Genomic DNA, 15,871 nt, shown 5'->3' on the forward strand with positions numbered 1-15,871 from the left:
ATTTTTGTTATTAAGTGTTGTGGCCTGTTGGCCACCATCCCCTCCAGCCACTGAATTGGAGGAGGAGGAGGAGGTGTGGGAGTCAGGGTCAGCATCAAGGCAACCTGAGAGCTCTGAGGAGGAAGAAGGAACAGAGCTGGCAGAGAGAAAGACAGAGGCGGAGCCCTGACCATCCATCAGCCCTCAGATGTAGAGTCAACAGCCCCAAAGTCTGGTGGTGGCTGATGAGGAAGAAGAGGAACAGCTGGATCCAGTGCCTGATGCACGGATGCACAGAAGGCAAAAGCGAGGAGAGCAGGAGAAATCTATGGGCCGGTCCTTGGGATGGAAAAGCCACTTCTGCTAGCAAAGCTCCTCCCTAGCTCTGGGGATAAAAGGCAGGAGGCAGAGATGAAGAGATGTGGCAGATAACTATTCATCTCCCTGTTGGACAGACTTGTTAACCTGTGGTGAGAGAGATACATTTTGCCAGGGCTTTTGGTGCTCCTAATAAAGAAATCATTGCTTCAGAGGGTTTGTCATTTTTGGGAATCTGGATCAGAATGTTAAGCTCATCTAGCATTATATCCAATCTAGACCCCCTCATGCCCACAACTTTGTATCTTCATGAGATGTTTTCTATCGGTCACAGAATTGGCTCTGTAAGTTGTCAGCAGGAACCACACAAGGCAGAACTTACTTCCTTACATCTGCATTCACCCTTCCATCATATTACATATCCACATACCTGAGAAACCTTGAAATTGCCAAATATGGTGGCCATCTGGTATGAGATTCTGGAGCTGAGACCCCCAAGGACAGAAAGAAGATTATCCTGTGTGTCACATTTGTAGTTAGGAAACACTTTCCCCCCGCTGGAGAGCAAGGACACGCTGACATCTTGGGCCATGCTTCCATAGATATTATCTTCATAGATGTGGAAGCCCAGGGTGATGTTGGGGAGAAGGTGTGGATCTTTGTTGATCTCTTGAATGGCAAATGCCAAGGCCAGGACATGTTGGTAGTTCTTGGGAATAGGTCTTTGTTGCAAGTGTTAGAAGACAAAAATTAGACAGGAGCAGAAGAGAGATGTTTATCTGATTAAGAAAGCATTATCAGAATTCTAGGAATTAATCATAAAAGAGGTCAATATAAATTAGTTGTCAGCATACCAACTAACCAACTCCAAACCAATAAACTCTGAGACAAGCATTTCCTCAAAGTTCCATTTTATTAGAGTTGTCATATTGGCACAGGGCAGGTGCAGGGTAATTTGTCCTTGACTCTCTGAGAAAGGATGTTTTTGTGCCTAGTCTGGTACCTCACTATAAAATCCCCTCTTCCAAATTCCTAGCCACTAAATGTGGCAGCCTTGGAGCTTCCAAGTAAAAATGGCTTCCAAGGCTGACATTAGTTTTGTGAGACCTGCCACAAACTTAAACCTCTAAGAGGAAAGCAATCTTTGGCTCCATTTGCTGAGAAAAGTATATTTTTATTAGAGCTCATGTATATTGTAACAATGCATAGCCAGAACTGAGATTTGCATGCCAAAATCCCTAGGTTATATTTCCCTCTCCTTTCCCCTTTTTAACAGTCTTTCATTTCCCACCCCAAAGTAACCAATTAAAATCTTGAAAACTGTTTTGTTAATAGTCAGTTCAAGCATGTTCTGGTATGCTGCTCCCTCCTTCTTCCAGTTGGGCAACCTTGAAGCAGCTTCTTGAGATGGCACAACATCTACATTCAGTTTCCCAAGCTCTCCCTGCTTTGTCCCCCCCCCCCTTCCCCATAGATCATGGTAGACTGTCACTGCACATCAGCAAAGCACAAGCAAGCCTGAGGTAGCTGCTGACAAGTGATTTTACTGCTGTCAGAAACAGGGTGGCTGTCAATCAATATTGATTCCCATTACTAAAGCAAACAGTGTAAGATGAAGCTCCTTTCCCTGTCTCAGCAGCACATTTCTGTGAGTTGATGTGCAAGTTATAATTTACAGCATGAACTCCATTCAAGTCAGTATCAGGTTTTTTCAAGATGAACCTCTCAATCCAGTTTAGGAAAGGGGCTTATTATCTTGATGAAACTATGCCCTTTATTATATTCAGTCATGAAAAACTTTATAGGCTGGCAACCTCTGCCCTACATTCCCTAATATTTTTTCCCAAGCTGGCACCTTTCACCTATTATTACATTACTGGAGACTTTTCTGATCAGGTGGCTTTATAAATAATATAAATGTTTCACGTCTCAACCAAGAAACTTCTTCATTTCTTACTACACTAAGAAAGTGAAAAAAGCCAACTTTGGAAATTTAGTCCAACAATAAGATAGAGGATCCTAGCATTATTTTTCCCCAAGTTCAGACCAAACAGGCTTTTCTGCAAAGTGTGCCTTGTCTTCAGGAACATGGAGAAAAGGCAGACTCCCTGTTCAAGTGATAAGCATTTCTTCACCACTGAAGAGCCAGAGGGTTTGAGAAAGGAATTGGAGGGAGGTGGATTCATCAGATAGAATCAATGTGTTGTAATTAGGAAGGTTCTACATCAACCTAGTGTCAGCCTTGGAAGCCATATTACTTGGGAGCTTCAAGACTTCCACCTCTTGAGGCTGGGAAATTGGGAGGGGAGATTGCATAGAGAGGCAGAAGTTTAAACTCAACAACATTATTTCACAGAAAGTCAAGGCCAAGTCACCCTGCACCTGGAGAGGAGTGTTTGGAGGAAGGTCTCCAGTTGGGACAATGTTTGATTGGACCATGTGATGGTGGGTGCAGGGGAGGGATTTTTGATTTTCTTTTGGGAAGGGAAAACCTGGAACTCTCAGATTGAGGTTTTCCCAAATGTGCCAATATAACAACTCTAATAAAATGGAACTTTGAGGAAATGCTTGTCTCAGAGTTTACAACACTATAAAGCACTGCACACCAGAACAAATAGACACAAGGAGAGTTTTTTCCCGAAAGCCATAACTCTGCTAAACAAATAATTCCCTAAATACTGTCCAACTATTTACGAATTCTGCATTACTATTACTATTAAACTTCTCGTAACTTATCACCCATCCTCTCCCACTTGTGACTGTATGACTAACTTTTTTGCTGGTATCCTTGTGATTTAAATTGACTGTTTCCTAGTATGATTTGATTGATTATTTGTACCCTATGACTTTCATTAAGTGTTGTACCTGATGATTCTTGAGTCTTGATGAATGTATCTTTTCTTTTAGGTACACTGAGAGTATTTGCACCAAGACAAATTCCTTGTGTGTCCAATCACACTTGGCCAATAAAGAATTATATTCCATTCCATTCTACTCCATTCCATTCCATTCTATTTATTGTTTAGGAGCTTGTTAGTTGGAAAGCTGACATATAGGCTAGGTGAAATTTACATCTGCCCCATCGTCAAGACTGCCCTTTCCACATTGCATTGAGAAAAAAAGACAATCAAGGAAACACTTACAGAGAAATATTATCCCAATCACCAGGAGGCTCATATAGGAGCTGTACAACTACAGTAATGGAGAGAGGCAGGTTTCCACCAACAATGAGATCTCCAGGTTTGTAATAGTCTTTTTGTCCTTGAAAAGATCTCCTCCAGAAGCAATTTGGCCGCAGATCTGTCACAGCTGCTGCAGGCAAGATCCAAAGCAATGCTAAAAGCCAACTCATTGTCCACAGAATGCCCTAGAGCAAGTCAATGGAGGATGATGTAGGCAATTTGATGCTCTGATGGCTTCACAGGACTCAAGTAGGAGTTTAAGTCTTCAAGATAAGCATTGATCTCAGCTCTAACTCCAAAGGCATACAGCTATATTATTCACAGACTTTTCGTTTGTGGATACAGCTATATTATTCAGAGCATACTAATTAAACATGTTTTGACTGGACACAAATCTCTTTATGCCTAGGGAGGGTTAATCTCTGGAAATCTACTGAGATGAAGTAAGAATTACTAGTGTTTTATGAATCCTAAGAGAGAGAAATGTCTACAAAGTTACTCCATAACTCTGTAGTTGGTGGCATTTGGCAAGAGGAAAACTTATCTGAGAAGCCACAATTGTGTGTCTCTTTCTGTGAATTTGACAGCTGTGATTGGAGAGTCATAAAGCTTTAGAGTTGGAAGAGAACTTGGAGATCACCTAGTCCAATCCCCTTAATGTAGGATATACATGGAGCAAACTCTTTTAAATCTCTGAGATCTCTTTGGAATCAATTGTTCTTGCTTCCACCACCAAACTCTTTTAGCGTCAGAAACTCTCTGAAATTTCCTTGAACTGCTTCACATGGCCTCTATCTAAATGAGGGGTCTTCAAACTTGACAGCTTTAAGACTTGTGGACTTCAACTCCCAGAATTCCTCCTCCAGTCATGTTAGCTCAGGAATTCTGGGAATTGAAGTCCACAAGTCTTAAACTTGCCAAGTTTGAAGACCCTTGATCTAAACGGTGTTTTCCAAACTGGCCAATGGATATGTGTTTCAATTATGGGGTACCTAGATGGTTTCTAATAATCACACCCTTTCTTCTTTTCATAATGACTTAGTTGTATTCTGCCCAGTCTAGCTATTATTTGAGTGGGCCATCAATATTTTAAATAAATACTTCAAAACCAATCACTTTGAATGATGGAGGATTTCTTGAGGACAGAATCAAGAGCTTCTCTCAGATGTACCATTCTGCTGTAGATCATTCTTCAGTCTCCATTCTTTGAACCAGGATGAGTTACCTTTCCTAGAGTGACAATTGTAATATCTTATCATCACACTACCAGACGAAAACTTGCATTGCTCTTTTAGATTTAGAAACCCCCTGAGACTTCCTTGATCTGCCTCATATGGTGTCAGTGTTCCAGAAACCTCCACTCCAACAAATAACTCAGAGACATCCTCTCCAAGGTTCTTTTTATTAGAGTAATAAACTGACACATCTGGGAAATCCCAAATCTGAAAGTTCCAGGTTTCCTTGCAATAAGTAAAAAATCACAAACCCACCCCTTGCACCCATCATTGCATCACATGCCCCAATCACCATCAGTTCCAACTTGAGACGTCCTCTCCACCACGTGCAGAAATAACATGATCTTGACTTAGAAGAAGAATGCTATTATGTCTAACCCAGTGGTGGGATTCAAATTTTCTTTTTCTTTTTTTTGAAAACAATTTTATTGATTTTCTACAAACAAACAAGACAAACAAAACATTAAAACTTCAACTCTCTTATGTATGTACAGTGTGTCGGTTGGTTCATCAGTTTTGTGCATTCATTTCGTAGTCTCAATTACAGTTATGTTACATAACAACTCATATTGTCAATCCAAACTTATATATCCTAATATTGCTATTAATAAATCATTTGACTATACTTTTAATCATTCATGTTTTATGAGATAACAATACTTTAAACAGTTTATTCTATAACAAATCATATAATCATACCAAATCTATCCTAAAAACACTTTATAGATATAATGTCAAATAACATAGGCAAAAGAAAAAATAAAGGTATTCCTTGCTATCTAACTTTCTAAATATTCTATTATCGTATTTTGTCATCTATCCACTGATAAAAAAGATCCCAAATTTCATAAAATTGTTTATCCTCTTGCTCTCTAATTTCAAATGTCAATCTACTCATCTCAGCACATTCCAATATTTTCTTAATAATTTCTTCCTGTGATGGTATTTTCTCATTCTTCCAATTTTTAGTAAATACAATCCTAGCCGCTGTTAACACATTTACAATCAGATATTTACTACATGTATCTTTACTATATGTATCTGGTAAGATTCCCAATAAAAAGAACTCCAGTTTCAAATCTATACGTTTCTTTGTCATTTTTTCCAACCACATGCGAATTATAGTCCAATATTTTTTTGCGTCCTCACAAGTCCACCACATATGGTAATATGAGCCAGGTATCTGATGACATTTCCAGCACTTTTCAGATTTGTTCTTGAACATTCTTGCTATTCTTGTCGGGGGAAAGTGCCACCTGTAAAACATCTTATACAAATTTTCTTTATATGCTGTTGACATTGTCATTTTATAATTTTGAGACCACAATTTTTGCCATTTCTCTAAATCAATCCCATATCCAAAATTCTTCCCCCAAACAATCATAGTTTCTTTAACTTGTTCTTCCTCTAATTTAATTCCCAGTAAATAACCATATAATTTTTTAATCACCTTCTCATCAGTACCCATCAAGATCTCATCTAGATCAGTCTGTTTATCATAGAATCCCTCTGTTTTAGAATCTTCATCATACCTTGAATGTATTTGCCCATATGAAAACCAATTCATTTTTATACCTTATTCCTCTAAATTTTGTATCGATTTAAGTTCACCCTTTTCATCCAATAGTTCCCCATATCTAACTGTTTGTTCCTTCTTATAAATTATAGGATAGGAAAATGCTTCAATAGTCGATAACCAAACTGGAATTTTCAAATAACATTGTCTTTTTATCTTCTCCCAGTTTAACCACAAAGACTCCCGTATATAATGTCTTCTAAAATAACCCTGTGTTTTAGTTCCCTTATACCATAAAAAAGCATGCCAACCCAACAGCAAATCATGACCTTCTAGTGTCAACAATCTAGTCTTTCTTAATGTTATCCATTCCTTATCCCACATCAAACTTGCAGCTTGATAGTACAATTCCCAATTGGGCAGGCCAAAACCTCCTCTAATTCTAGCATCTTGCAAAAGCTTTAGCTTTATTCTCGCTTTCTTACCTTGCCATATATACTTCAACATAATTTTATTTAAATCATCAAAATAGTCTTTTCCGAGCCTAATTGGTATTGTTTGAAACAGAAATAGGATTCTGGGTAAAATATTCATCTTAATTGTTGAAATTCTCCCTATTAATGACAATTGCAAGTTTTCCCATTTCTTCAAGTCGGTAGCTATCTGTTGTTTAAGTTTAATATAATTATTCTCTTTTAATGTGCTACATCTTGCTGTCAAGTGTATCCCCAGATACTTAACCTTATTCGTAATTTGGATTTTCAACAGGTCTGCCAGTTCTTCTCTTTGTCTCAGTAGCATGTTCTTTGTCAAAATCTTTGTTTTGTCTTTATTTATTTTCAAACCAGCCACCTCACCATATATCTCTATCTTTTCCAATAACTTTGGAGCTGTTTCTAACGGATCCTCCAAAATAAAGGCTAAGTCATCAGCAAAGGCTTGCAGTTTGAATTCTTCCTTTTTAATTTTCATTCCTTTTATGCTTTTATCATCTCTAATATTTCTATTCAACACTTCCAAAGTCAATACAAATAGCAAAGGAGATAGGGGACATCCTTGTCTTGTGCCTTTTCTTATATTGATAAAGTCTGTAAGTTCTCCCTCCATCATTACCTTTGCTGTCTGTTTATTGTATATGGCTTCTATTGCTTGGATAAATTTTCTGGCGAAACCCATCTGTTCCAATAGTAAAAACATAAATCTCCAGTTCACGTTGTCAAATGCCTTTTGAGCATCTAGGAATATCAAAGCCATTTGCTTTTCAGGATGTGCCTCATAGTATTCCAAAGTATCCAAGATTACTCTCATATTGTCCCTAATTTGTCTCTTTGGCAAAAATCCATTTTGATCTGGGTGAATGAAATTATTTAAGTATTTTTTAAGTCTTTCTGCTAAAATTGAAGCAAAGATTTTATAGTCTGCATTTAATAAAGAAATAGGTCTATAGTTCTTAATTTGCAGTGGGTCAGCCTCTTCTTTTGGAATAAGTGTAATATAAGCCTCTGACCATGTTTTGGGTATCATCTTCTTTGACATAGCTTCATTCATAACTTCTAGCAATGGAATGCTCAATGATTCTTGAAATGTTTTATAGAATTCTGCCGGAAGCCCATCTGGACCTGGTGCTTTCCCATTATTTTGTTTCTTAAGTGCTTCAGTTAATTCCATCATTGTTATGTTGCTTTCTAGCATTTCTTCAGTCTCTTTAGGTATCTTCGGTAGGTTAGCATTCTGTAGATACTGTTTAACTTTTTCCTCGTCAATATTCTCTTGTTTATATAATTGCCGATAGAAATCTCGAATAATTTCCTTTCTCTCCTTATTACCATAACAAACTTGGCCTTGATCATCTATTAACTTCAATATTTTTCTTGATTCTTTCTCCTTTCTCAACTTATATGCTAGCCACCTACCTGGTTTATTTGCATCTTCAAAATAATTCTGTTTAGCATTTCTAATTTTCTGTGCCAATTCTTCTTTCTCTATTAATTCCATTTTATGTTTAGTTATATCCAACTTCAATTTAATATCCTTTTTCTGTGGCATTTTCTGTAATTCTTTTTCAAGTCTTTTATACTCATCTTCCAAGGCCTTAGTGGCTTGCCTTTTCCTAATATTCTTTTTTCTTATATAATCTATTATCAAACCTCTAGCATATGCCTTCATTGTATCCCAAACATTCTGCGTTGAAGTATCTTCTTTTTTATTTTCTCTAAAGAAAAAAAGCCAATTCTTTCTCCATCCATTGTGTAAAATCTTTTTCCTTTAAGATAGTATTGTTTAATGTCCATCTCAATCTTTTTTTTTTGTCCCTTCCATTTAATTGTCATTGGGCTATGATCTGCCCAAGTACTTATTTCAATATTTGTTTCTTGAATATTAGATATTAATTTTGTTGAGATCCAAATCATATCCAATCTGGACCATGATAAATGTCTATTTGAATAGAAAGTATATTGTTTAGCTTTAACATTTCTTTCTCTCCAAATGTCTTTTAAGGTTAATTCGTCTGTCATTTTAAAAAAAGATTTAGGGAGAGTCTTTCTATTTTGCTTTGTTGTTGTTGCTATATAGTCCAGTTTATTGTCCACAATTCCATTAAAGTCTCCCATCATAATTATATTAACATAGTCCAGTCCAGTTACTTTCATGTGTAATTTTTTATAGAATTCTTCTTGTTTATCATTCGGAGCATAGATTGCAATCAAGAGTATTTTTATATTATTGTCCATTATTTCCACCATTAATACTCTTCCGTCTTCATCCGTATAAATCAATTTTGCTGGGATAACCTCTTTAATGTATAGAACCACTCCTGTTTTCTTACATTGAGTCAAAGAAGTAAATATTTTCCCTAATTTTGGCTGTACTAACAATTGTTCATGTTGTTTTTTGATATGTACTTCTTGTAGACAAATTATATCAAATTTTAATTTCTCTAATTTATGAAAGGTTTTCCTTCTTTTAACAGCTGAATTGAGTCCATTTATATTCATTGTAATCAATTTTTTTTCTTCCATGATTATGCTTTATATTTAGGTCTAACAGCTCTCGTGGATCTCACTTCATGCTGTTCTTTACCATCCACCTGTCCACCTACTGCACCTTCCTCTTCTTCAATCTCCAGTTGTTCCTCTTGAAACTCAATTAATGAGACCTCTTTCTCTGCCTCTTCTTCTCTCCCTCCAAAAAATTATGCGTGGAAAAGTTCTGCTTTCTCAATTGAATTGATTCTATGTCTCCGTTCTTGCCACATAAACATTAATCCTTCTGGAATCAGCCATCTATAATTCACTTCCTTTTTCAATAGCATTTTGGTCAGGAATCGATATTCTCTTCTCGTCTCTCTCACTCTTCTGGGTATTTGTTTTAAAACCACAATCTCTTTGCCTTTGTATTTCAATGTCTTCTCTCTTACAGCTTGTAATATTTGTGTTTTGATGGATTTTTTGGTAAATCTGATATGGACTTCCCTTGGTAATTTATTTCTCATCGCATATCTTGTAAAAACTCGATATACCTCATCTACTCCATCCATCATCTTTTCCTCTGTAATTTCCAAAGCATCCGCCAGAATTTCTATCATTATCGCAGCCAAATTTTGTCCTTTTTCTTCTTCTATATTCTGAAAGCTGAGATAGAATTCTGACCTCTCCATCTTCCACCTCAACATCCCACTTTTATCTTGTTCAACCACTGTTAATCTGCTGTCAATATTTCCAATCTTCTCCTCTCTTTGTTTACCTTCTTCCTCAATTTTTTGGAATCTCTCATCATACTTCACCATCATTTGTTGAATATTTTCCACTTTTTCATCAGTCTTCTCTGTTCTTTGTTCAATAGTGTCTATTTTTATCTTGAGATCTTGGATTCCTTGCATAATCATCTGTAAATTCACTTTTTCTTGTTCTTTATCTTGCTTCAACATTGTCTGAATTAAACGTTGTCCTCCAGCTGGTGGGGAGGCAGAGGTAGAAGTAGAAATGCCAGAAGATATGGGTTTCCTGCTCATTTTGACGCTTCAAGGCCTTCAAATTCTTTTTAGCTTTTAATCCAACTGGTAAAATAGCCAATTATAATCCAAAATGGAAAAATCCAATAATAAAAAGCCCAATGACAAAAAAAAAAAAGAAGGAGAAAAAGAAAAATCTTCAGGTTCTTCTAGACCCTAATCCAATTATGAAGTAGTCCACAATAAAAAAATGAAAAATAGAAAAAAAAAAAAGCCAAAAATAATAATAATAATTAGGAAGAAAAAAAAAAAAATAAGGAAGAAAAAGAAAAAGTTCCTTCAGCTTCTTCACACCTTAATCCAATTGGGAAATCTCAATAAAAAAAAAAGAAAAGGCAGAGTGGTCCAAAAATATAAATGGAAAAAGCAAAAAAAAAAAAAATCCCAGTAAAAAAAAGGAGAAGAAAAGAAAAATAAAGAAAAAATTCTGAGGCTTTCCCTTTAAAATAAAAAGCAAAAATAAGAATATTACTAAAATTAAAGTTTACAGAGAGGCTGGTGAGTAGGGGTACTCAACTGAAAAAAGATAAGAAAAACACACTGCACTTTATTTATTTGTCCAAGGCTCTTCTCCACAAGCTTCAAAGCCAAGCCTCAAGTGTTGAAATGTTGATAAGGGTCCAGGAGAGCACCTGTAATAATATTCTAGCCTCTCCCTCTATCTTATCAAATTAAATGTCCTTGAGAAGTAGTCTTTTCAGAGTTCTTCTCCAATTCAAATAAAATATTTTCAAGCCTCTAGTTGGCAGTGTTACAGGTTTCTTAATCACTCCCCCAGCCAGAAAACATTTTAAATTGAGCAAAAGAAAAGTATATATATATATATATATATATATATATATTATATAATATATATATATATATATATATATGTTGTGATTCCGGCATCTGCTACAGGTTTTTGAATGACAGCTCCAGCGAGGAGGACTTATATGAATCAGCAAGTTCTAACGATGAGGAGGAGATGAATGCATTTGATTTGCAAGATCGGCTTGAACCTTCAAACTCCTCCACCCTTCAATTAGGTGGTCAGCCGGGAACGGGTGATAATGAGGAACCAATGATATCTTCAGGTGAAGAAGATGATAATTTGGATGATTGCTGGGTAGATGTCAGGACAAGACGTCTCCTGACAAGGAGGAACCAACGAGGATACAGTAGGAGAGCAGACCAGCAATTAGACTAATTAGTTACTCTATAAAGGGAGAGATATGACTTTGCACTTTGTCCGGAACAAAGTGTCTATTTGCAAGGAGAACTGAAGAGCACAGTTTGGAGGATTTTGATCTGAAATATCTTGTTGGGATTTGGATTTAATTCGTTGGAACTTCTACTTATTGGAATTATTTTGTGAAGGATTTTGATCTGAAGAATCTTGTTGAGTCTTGGATTTAGTTCGTTGGAACTTTTACTTATTGGAGCTATCTGTGAAAATTCCTGTTTGCTGCCTTTCTTTACAAGGACTGTTGCTTTCAGCCTTATCTGTTTACTTTAAAAGGTGGGACATAACATTTTCCTGTTTGCTGCCTTTCTTTACAAGGACTGCTGCTTTCAGCCTTAACTGTTTATTTTAGAAGGTGGGACATAACATTTTTGTTCCGGACCCAACAGACCATCTTTGCAACGATGGATTCAACTCAAATGCAACAATTGGTGGAGCAGCAACAGATGCAAATAAATCAATTACTCCAGAGCAACGTATCCCTTCAAAATCAGGTAACACAATTATTATCGTTCGTTGCCAATTCTCAAACTGTTTCAGCTGCAGCTGGAGTTCCCCCTGCACCCCTGTGAGAAAAATTCCGATAGCTATGCCAGATAAATTTTCTGGGCAAACGGACATGTTTTCAACATTTTTGGGTCAGTGCCAATTGTATTTTTCTGTGAGGCCGGAGGATTTTCCAACCGATCGAGTTAAAATTGGCTTTATTATTAGTTTGTTAACCGGGCAGGCTGCCAAATGGGCTACTCCCTTATTAGTACAAGATAGTCCATTACTGGACGATTTCCAGGGGTTTATTCAACAGATGAACGTTATGTTTGAGAATCCAATTAAATCTCAAACTGTGGACAGAAAATTGAGGGATATTATTCAAGGTAAACACTCATTGCAAGAATACGTTGCAGAATTTCGCTTGTTGTGTATGGACTCCACCTGGAATGAACCAGCTCACATGGCAGCATTCCAAGAGGGTTTGTCCGACATTATCAAGGATGAACTAATTCATGCAGAGCGTGCTTCAACTTTGGACACATTGATTACTCAATGCTTACGTATTGAAGCTCGCCTACAACATCGTGGGTGTAAACGGACCGTTGCAGAGCCACCTGTGTTTCCTCGTTCACGCACCCCGTCTATGAGGGTTTTCCAATCCAGAATTCCAGCAGAGGAGCCGATGGAGATAGGCGCACTCCGCCCTCGTTTAACAGTTCAGGAACGATCGAGAAGATTTCAGGAAGGTTTGTGCCTTTATTGCGGGGTTCGGGACATTTTGCAAATTCCTGCACTCGGAAGGGGACTCGTGGACCTGTATCAAAACCCATTGCTGGTCCGTCGGGAAACGGGGTAGGCCCGACCTCAGGGAAACCCTAGGTCGGGCACAGTATTCACTTTCATCTCAAATTGCTGAAGTTAATTCTGGCCCTCCTCGACATTTACTTTTGGACACTCGCATATTCTTGCAATCTCGGAAGGAGGGAATCCCTGCCGTGGCACTGGTGGATTCAGGGGCTACGACTAGCTTTATGGATTATGATTTTGTAAAACATTTCAAAGTTCCTTTAGTGCCTGTGAATCCCCCATGCAGGTGGAAACCGTAGATGGGCGCGAACTCAAGTCGGGACCTATTCGCTTTGCCACCCAACCACTGCGTATGCGTATTGGGGATCACGAGGAGGCGATAAGTTTTTATATCACTTCGAACCTCCATCTTCCTTTGGTGCTCGGAGTATCCTGGCTGCGTCTACACGATCCGTTGGTGGCTTGGGCGCAGAACGCTGTTTCTTTTCCAAGCCTGCAATGTGTGGACCACCTGAGACATGTCTGCGCAGGCCAACATATTGTCGCTTCTGCTGCCTCGATTCCTTCAGAGCTGTCGGATTTCCCGATGTTTTCAGTGAACAGGAGGCAGATCAATTACCACCACATCGTGTTTACGACTGTCCCGTGGATTTGATACCGGACGCTCCATTACCAAAGGGGAGGTTGTATTCTTTGTCTGAGCCTGAACTAGTTGCACTTCGAGAATTTTTGAATAAAAAATCTAGCTCGGGGATTTATTCGACCTTCGTCATCCCCTCTTTCAGCACCCGTTCTCTTTGTCAAGAAGAAGTCGGGAGAACTTCGTCTTTGTTGTGACTATAGACGCTTAAATGCTATCACTGTGAGAAATAGCTATCCTTTACCGCTCATCTCCGAATTGTTGGAGCGGTTACGGGAAGCTACAATTTTCACGAAACTTGACTTACGTGGAGCTTACAATTTGGTTCGGATGCGTAAGGGAGACGAGTGGAAGACGGCTTTTGGCACTCGTTATGGTCATTTCGAGTACACCGTTATGCCATTTGGTTTGACCAACGCTCCTGCTGTATTTCAACATTTAATGAACGATATCTTTCGAGACATGTTGGATAAGTTTGTTGTCATATATTTGGACGACATTTTGATTTATTCAAAATCTAAAGAGCAACATCTTCAGCAGGTGCGTCAAGTGCTTCAGCGTCTTCGGGAACATAAACTTTATGCTAAATTAGAAAAATGTTTCTTTTTTCAGTCGTCTATCGAATTCTTGGGACACATTATTTCTCCTGTGGGCATTGCTATGGACCCCAAAAAGGTTGAGGCGTTGTGTAGTTGGGAAGCTCCTCGTCGGGTTAAAGATGTGCAACGACTTTTAGGATTTGCCAACTATTATCGGACTTTCATTCCAGGTTTTGCGAAGATAATGGATCCCATAACCCAGCTTCTTTGTAAGAAGGTTCCATTTGTGTGGGGGCCTCCACAACAACAGGCTTTTGACACTTTGAAAAAGCATTTATAACTGAACCCATATTGAAGCATCCTGATCCGGATCGCCCATTTGTGGTCGAGACAGATGCTTCTAATGTCGCTATCGGAGCAGTGCTGTTACAAGCTTCGGAGGATGGCGCTCTTTTGTTTCCTTGCGCTTATTATTCTAGGAAGCTTACAGCTTCGGAACGCAACTATACCATTTGGGAAAAAGAGTTGTTAGCTATTAAGGTTGCTTTTGAGACTTGGAGACATCATTTGGAGGGAGCTCGACACAAGGTGGAGGTTCGGACAGATCATAGGAACCTGGAACATTTGACCACGGCTAGGAAATTGAATCAAAGGCAGATTCGTTGGTCGTTATTTTTGCCAGATTTAATTTCTCGGTTACTTACGCTCCAAGTGGTCAGAACCGGAGGGCGGATGCATTATCTCGAAACCGGAGTATACTTGTGCCAAGATCCTCTTCCTTTACGGACAGTGTTACCACCGGAATCTCTAGCCGTACTGCAGGAACCGGTAGATTTACGGGCCCAACTACGAGAGGCGCAACGTTTGGATGCGTGGACGCAGCAGAGACGGGAGGACATTGGCCCAACTTCTCCATGGTCTTTTGAAGACGATCTGCTTCGATATCGGGTTTATTATATGTGCCTACCAGACCGTTGAGGGCTCTCATCATGACACAATGTCATGATAACCCAGCCGCTGGTCATTTTGGATTACACAAGACCTTGCATTTGGTCACTCGGACTTTTGGTGGCCTCGAGTTCGTCATGATGTGTCTTCTTACGTCGCTTCTTGCGTTCAATGTAGGCAAGCGAAAGCAGCATCCGGTGCACCTCCTGGACTTTTGCAACCCTTGCCGACTCCAAGTAGACCATGGGGAGCGATCTCTATGGACTTTCTGACACATTTACCGTCTTCATCGGGGTTCACAACAGTGCTTGTGGTAGTGGATATGTTGACTAAAATGGCCCATTTCATTCCCTGTCGGAAATTACCATCGTCCCGCACTACGGCTCAGTTATTTTTGCAACATATCTTCCGTCTACATGGACTGCCTGATAGAGTGGTTTCTGATCGTGGGGTCCAGTTTACGGCAGAATTTTGGAAACAGTTAATGGCGGCTTTGCAAGTGAAAGTATGTTTAGCGCCAGCGCACCATCCGGAAACTGATGGCGGGACGGAGAAGGTGATTGGGATTCTTACTCAATATTTGAGATGTTTTGTTAATTTGCGACAAAACGATTGGGTGAAATACCTCCCGTTAGCAGAATTCGCGTTAACAACTCGCAGCATACCTCCACCCGTGTCACGCCATTTTTTGCAAATATGGGTTATCATCCGCGTTTCTTCCCATTAACTATGATGGATTCCCGGTTCCTGAGACCCGAGAGTTTTTGGAAGAACTACACGCAGTTCGCCGTCTACTGATACAACAATTGAACAAGGCAAAAGAAGATTATAAGCGGTTTGCAGATCGGTCCGTCGAGATACACCTCCGTTAGTTGTGGGTGATAAAGTGTGGCTATCTACAAAACATCTGAAGGTCGATCGCCCTATTAGAAAACTTGATCATCGGTTTATTGGTCCGTTCCCGATTGAGGCAGTTATTAA

General features: G+C 38.8%; 1 protein-coding gene across 1 annotated transcript in view; it reads right to left on the reverse strand.

Annotated features, from left to right (window-relative positions):
* The window catches only part of LOC148133632 (vomeronasal type-2 receptor 26-like), a 33,059-nt gene extending 29,410 nt beyond the window's left edge, over positions 1-3,649 (reverse strand). The window contains exons 1-2 of the mRNA XM_087967718.1: positions 3,441-3,649; positions 728-1,019 (exon numbers count right to left, since the gene is read on the reverse strand). Of these exons, the coding sequence (XP_087823844.1) occupies positions 728-1,019; positions 3,441-3,649 (501 nt within the window). The remainder of the gene's footprint in view (positions 1-727; positions 1,020-3,440) is intronic.
* Positions 3,650-15,871: the final 12,222 nt, after the last annotated feature.

This window comes from Notechis scutatus, chromosome 1, assembly GCF_049901735.1.
Source record: "Notechis scutatus isolate UNSWTSFEM ecotype Mainland chromosome 1, rNotScu1.2, whole genome shotgun sequence".
Taxonomy (NCBI): Eukaryota; Metazoa; Chordata; class Lepidosauria; order Squamata; family Elapidae; genus Notechis; species Notechis scutatus.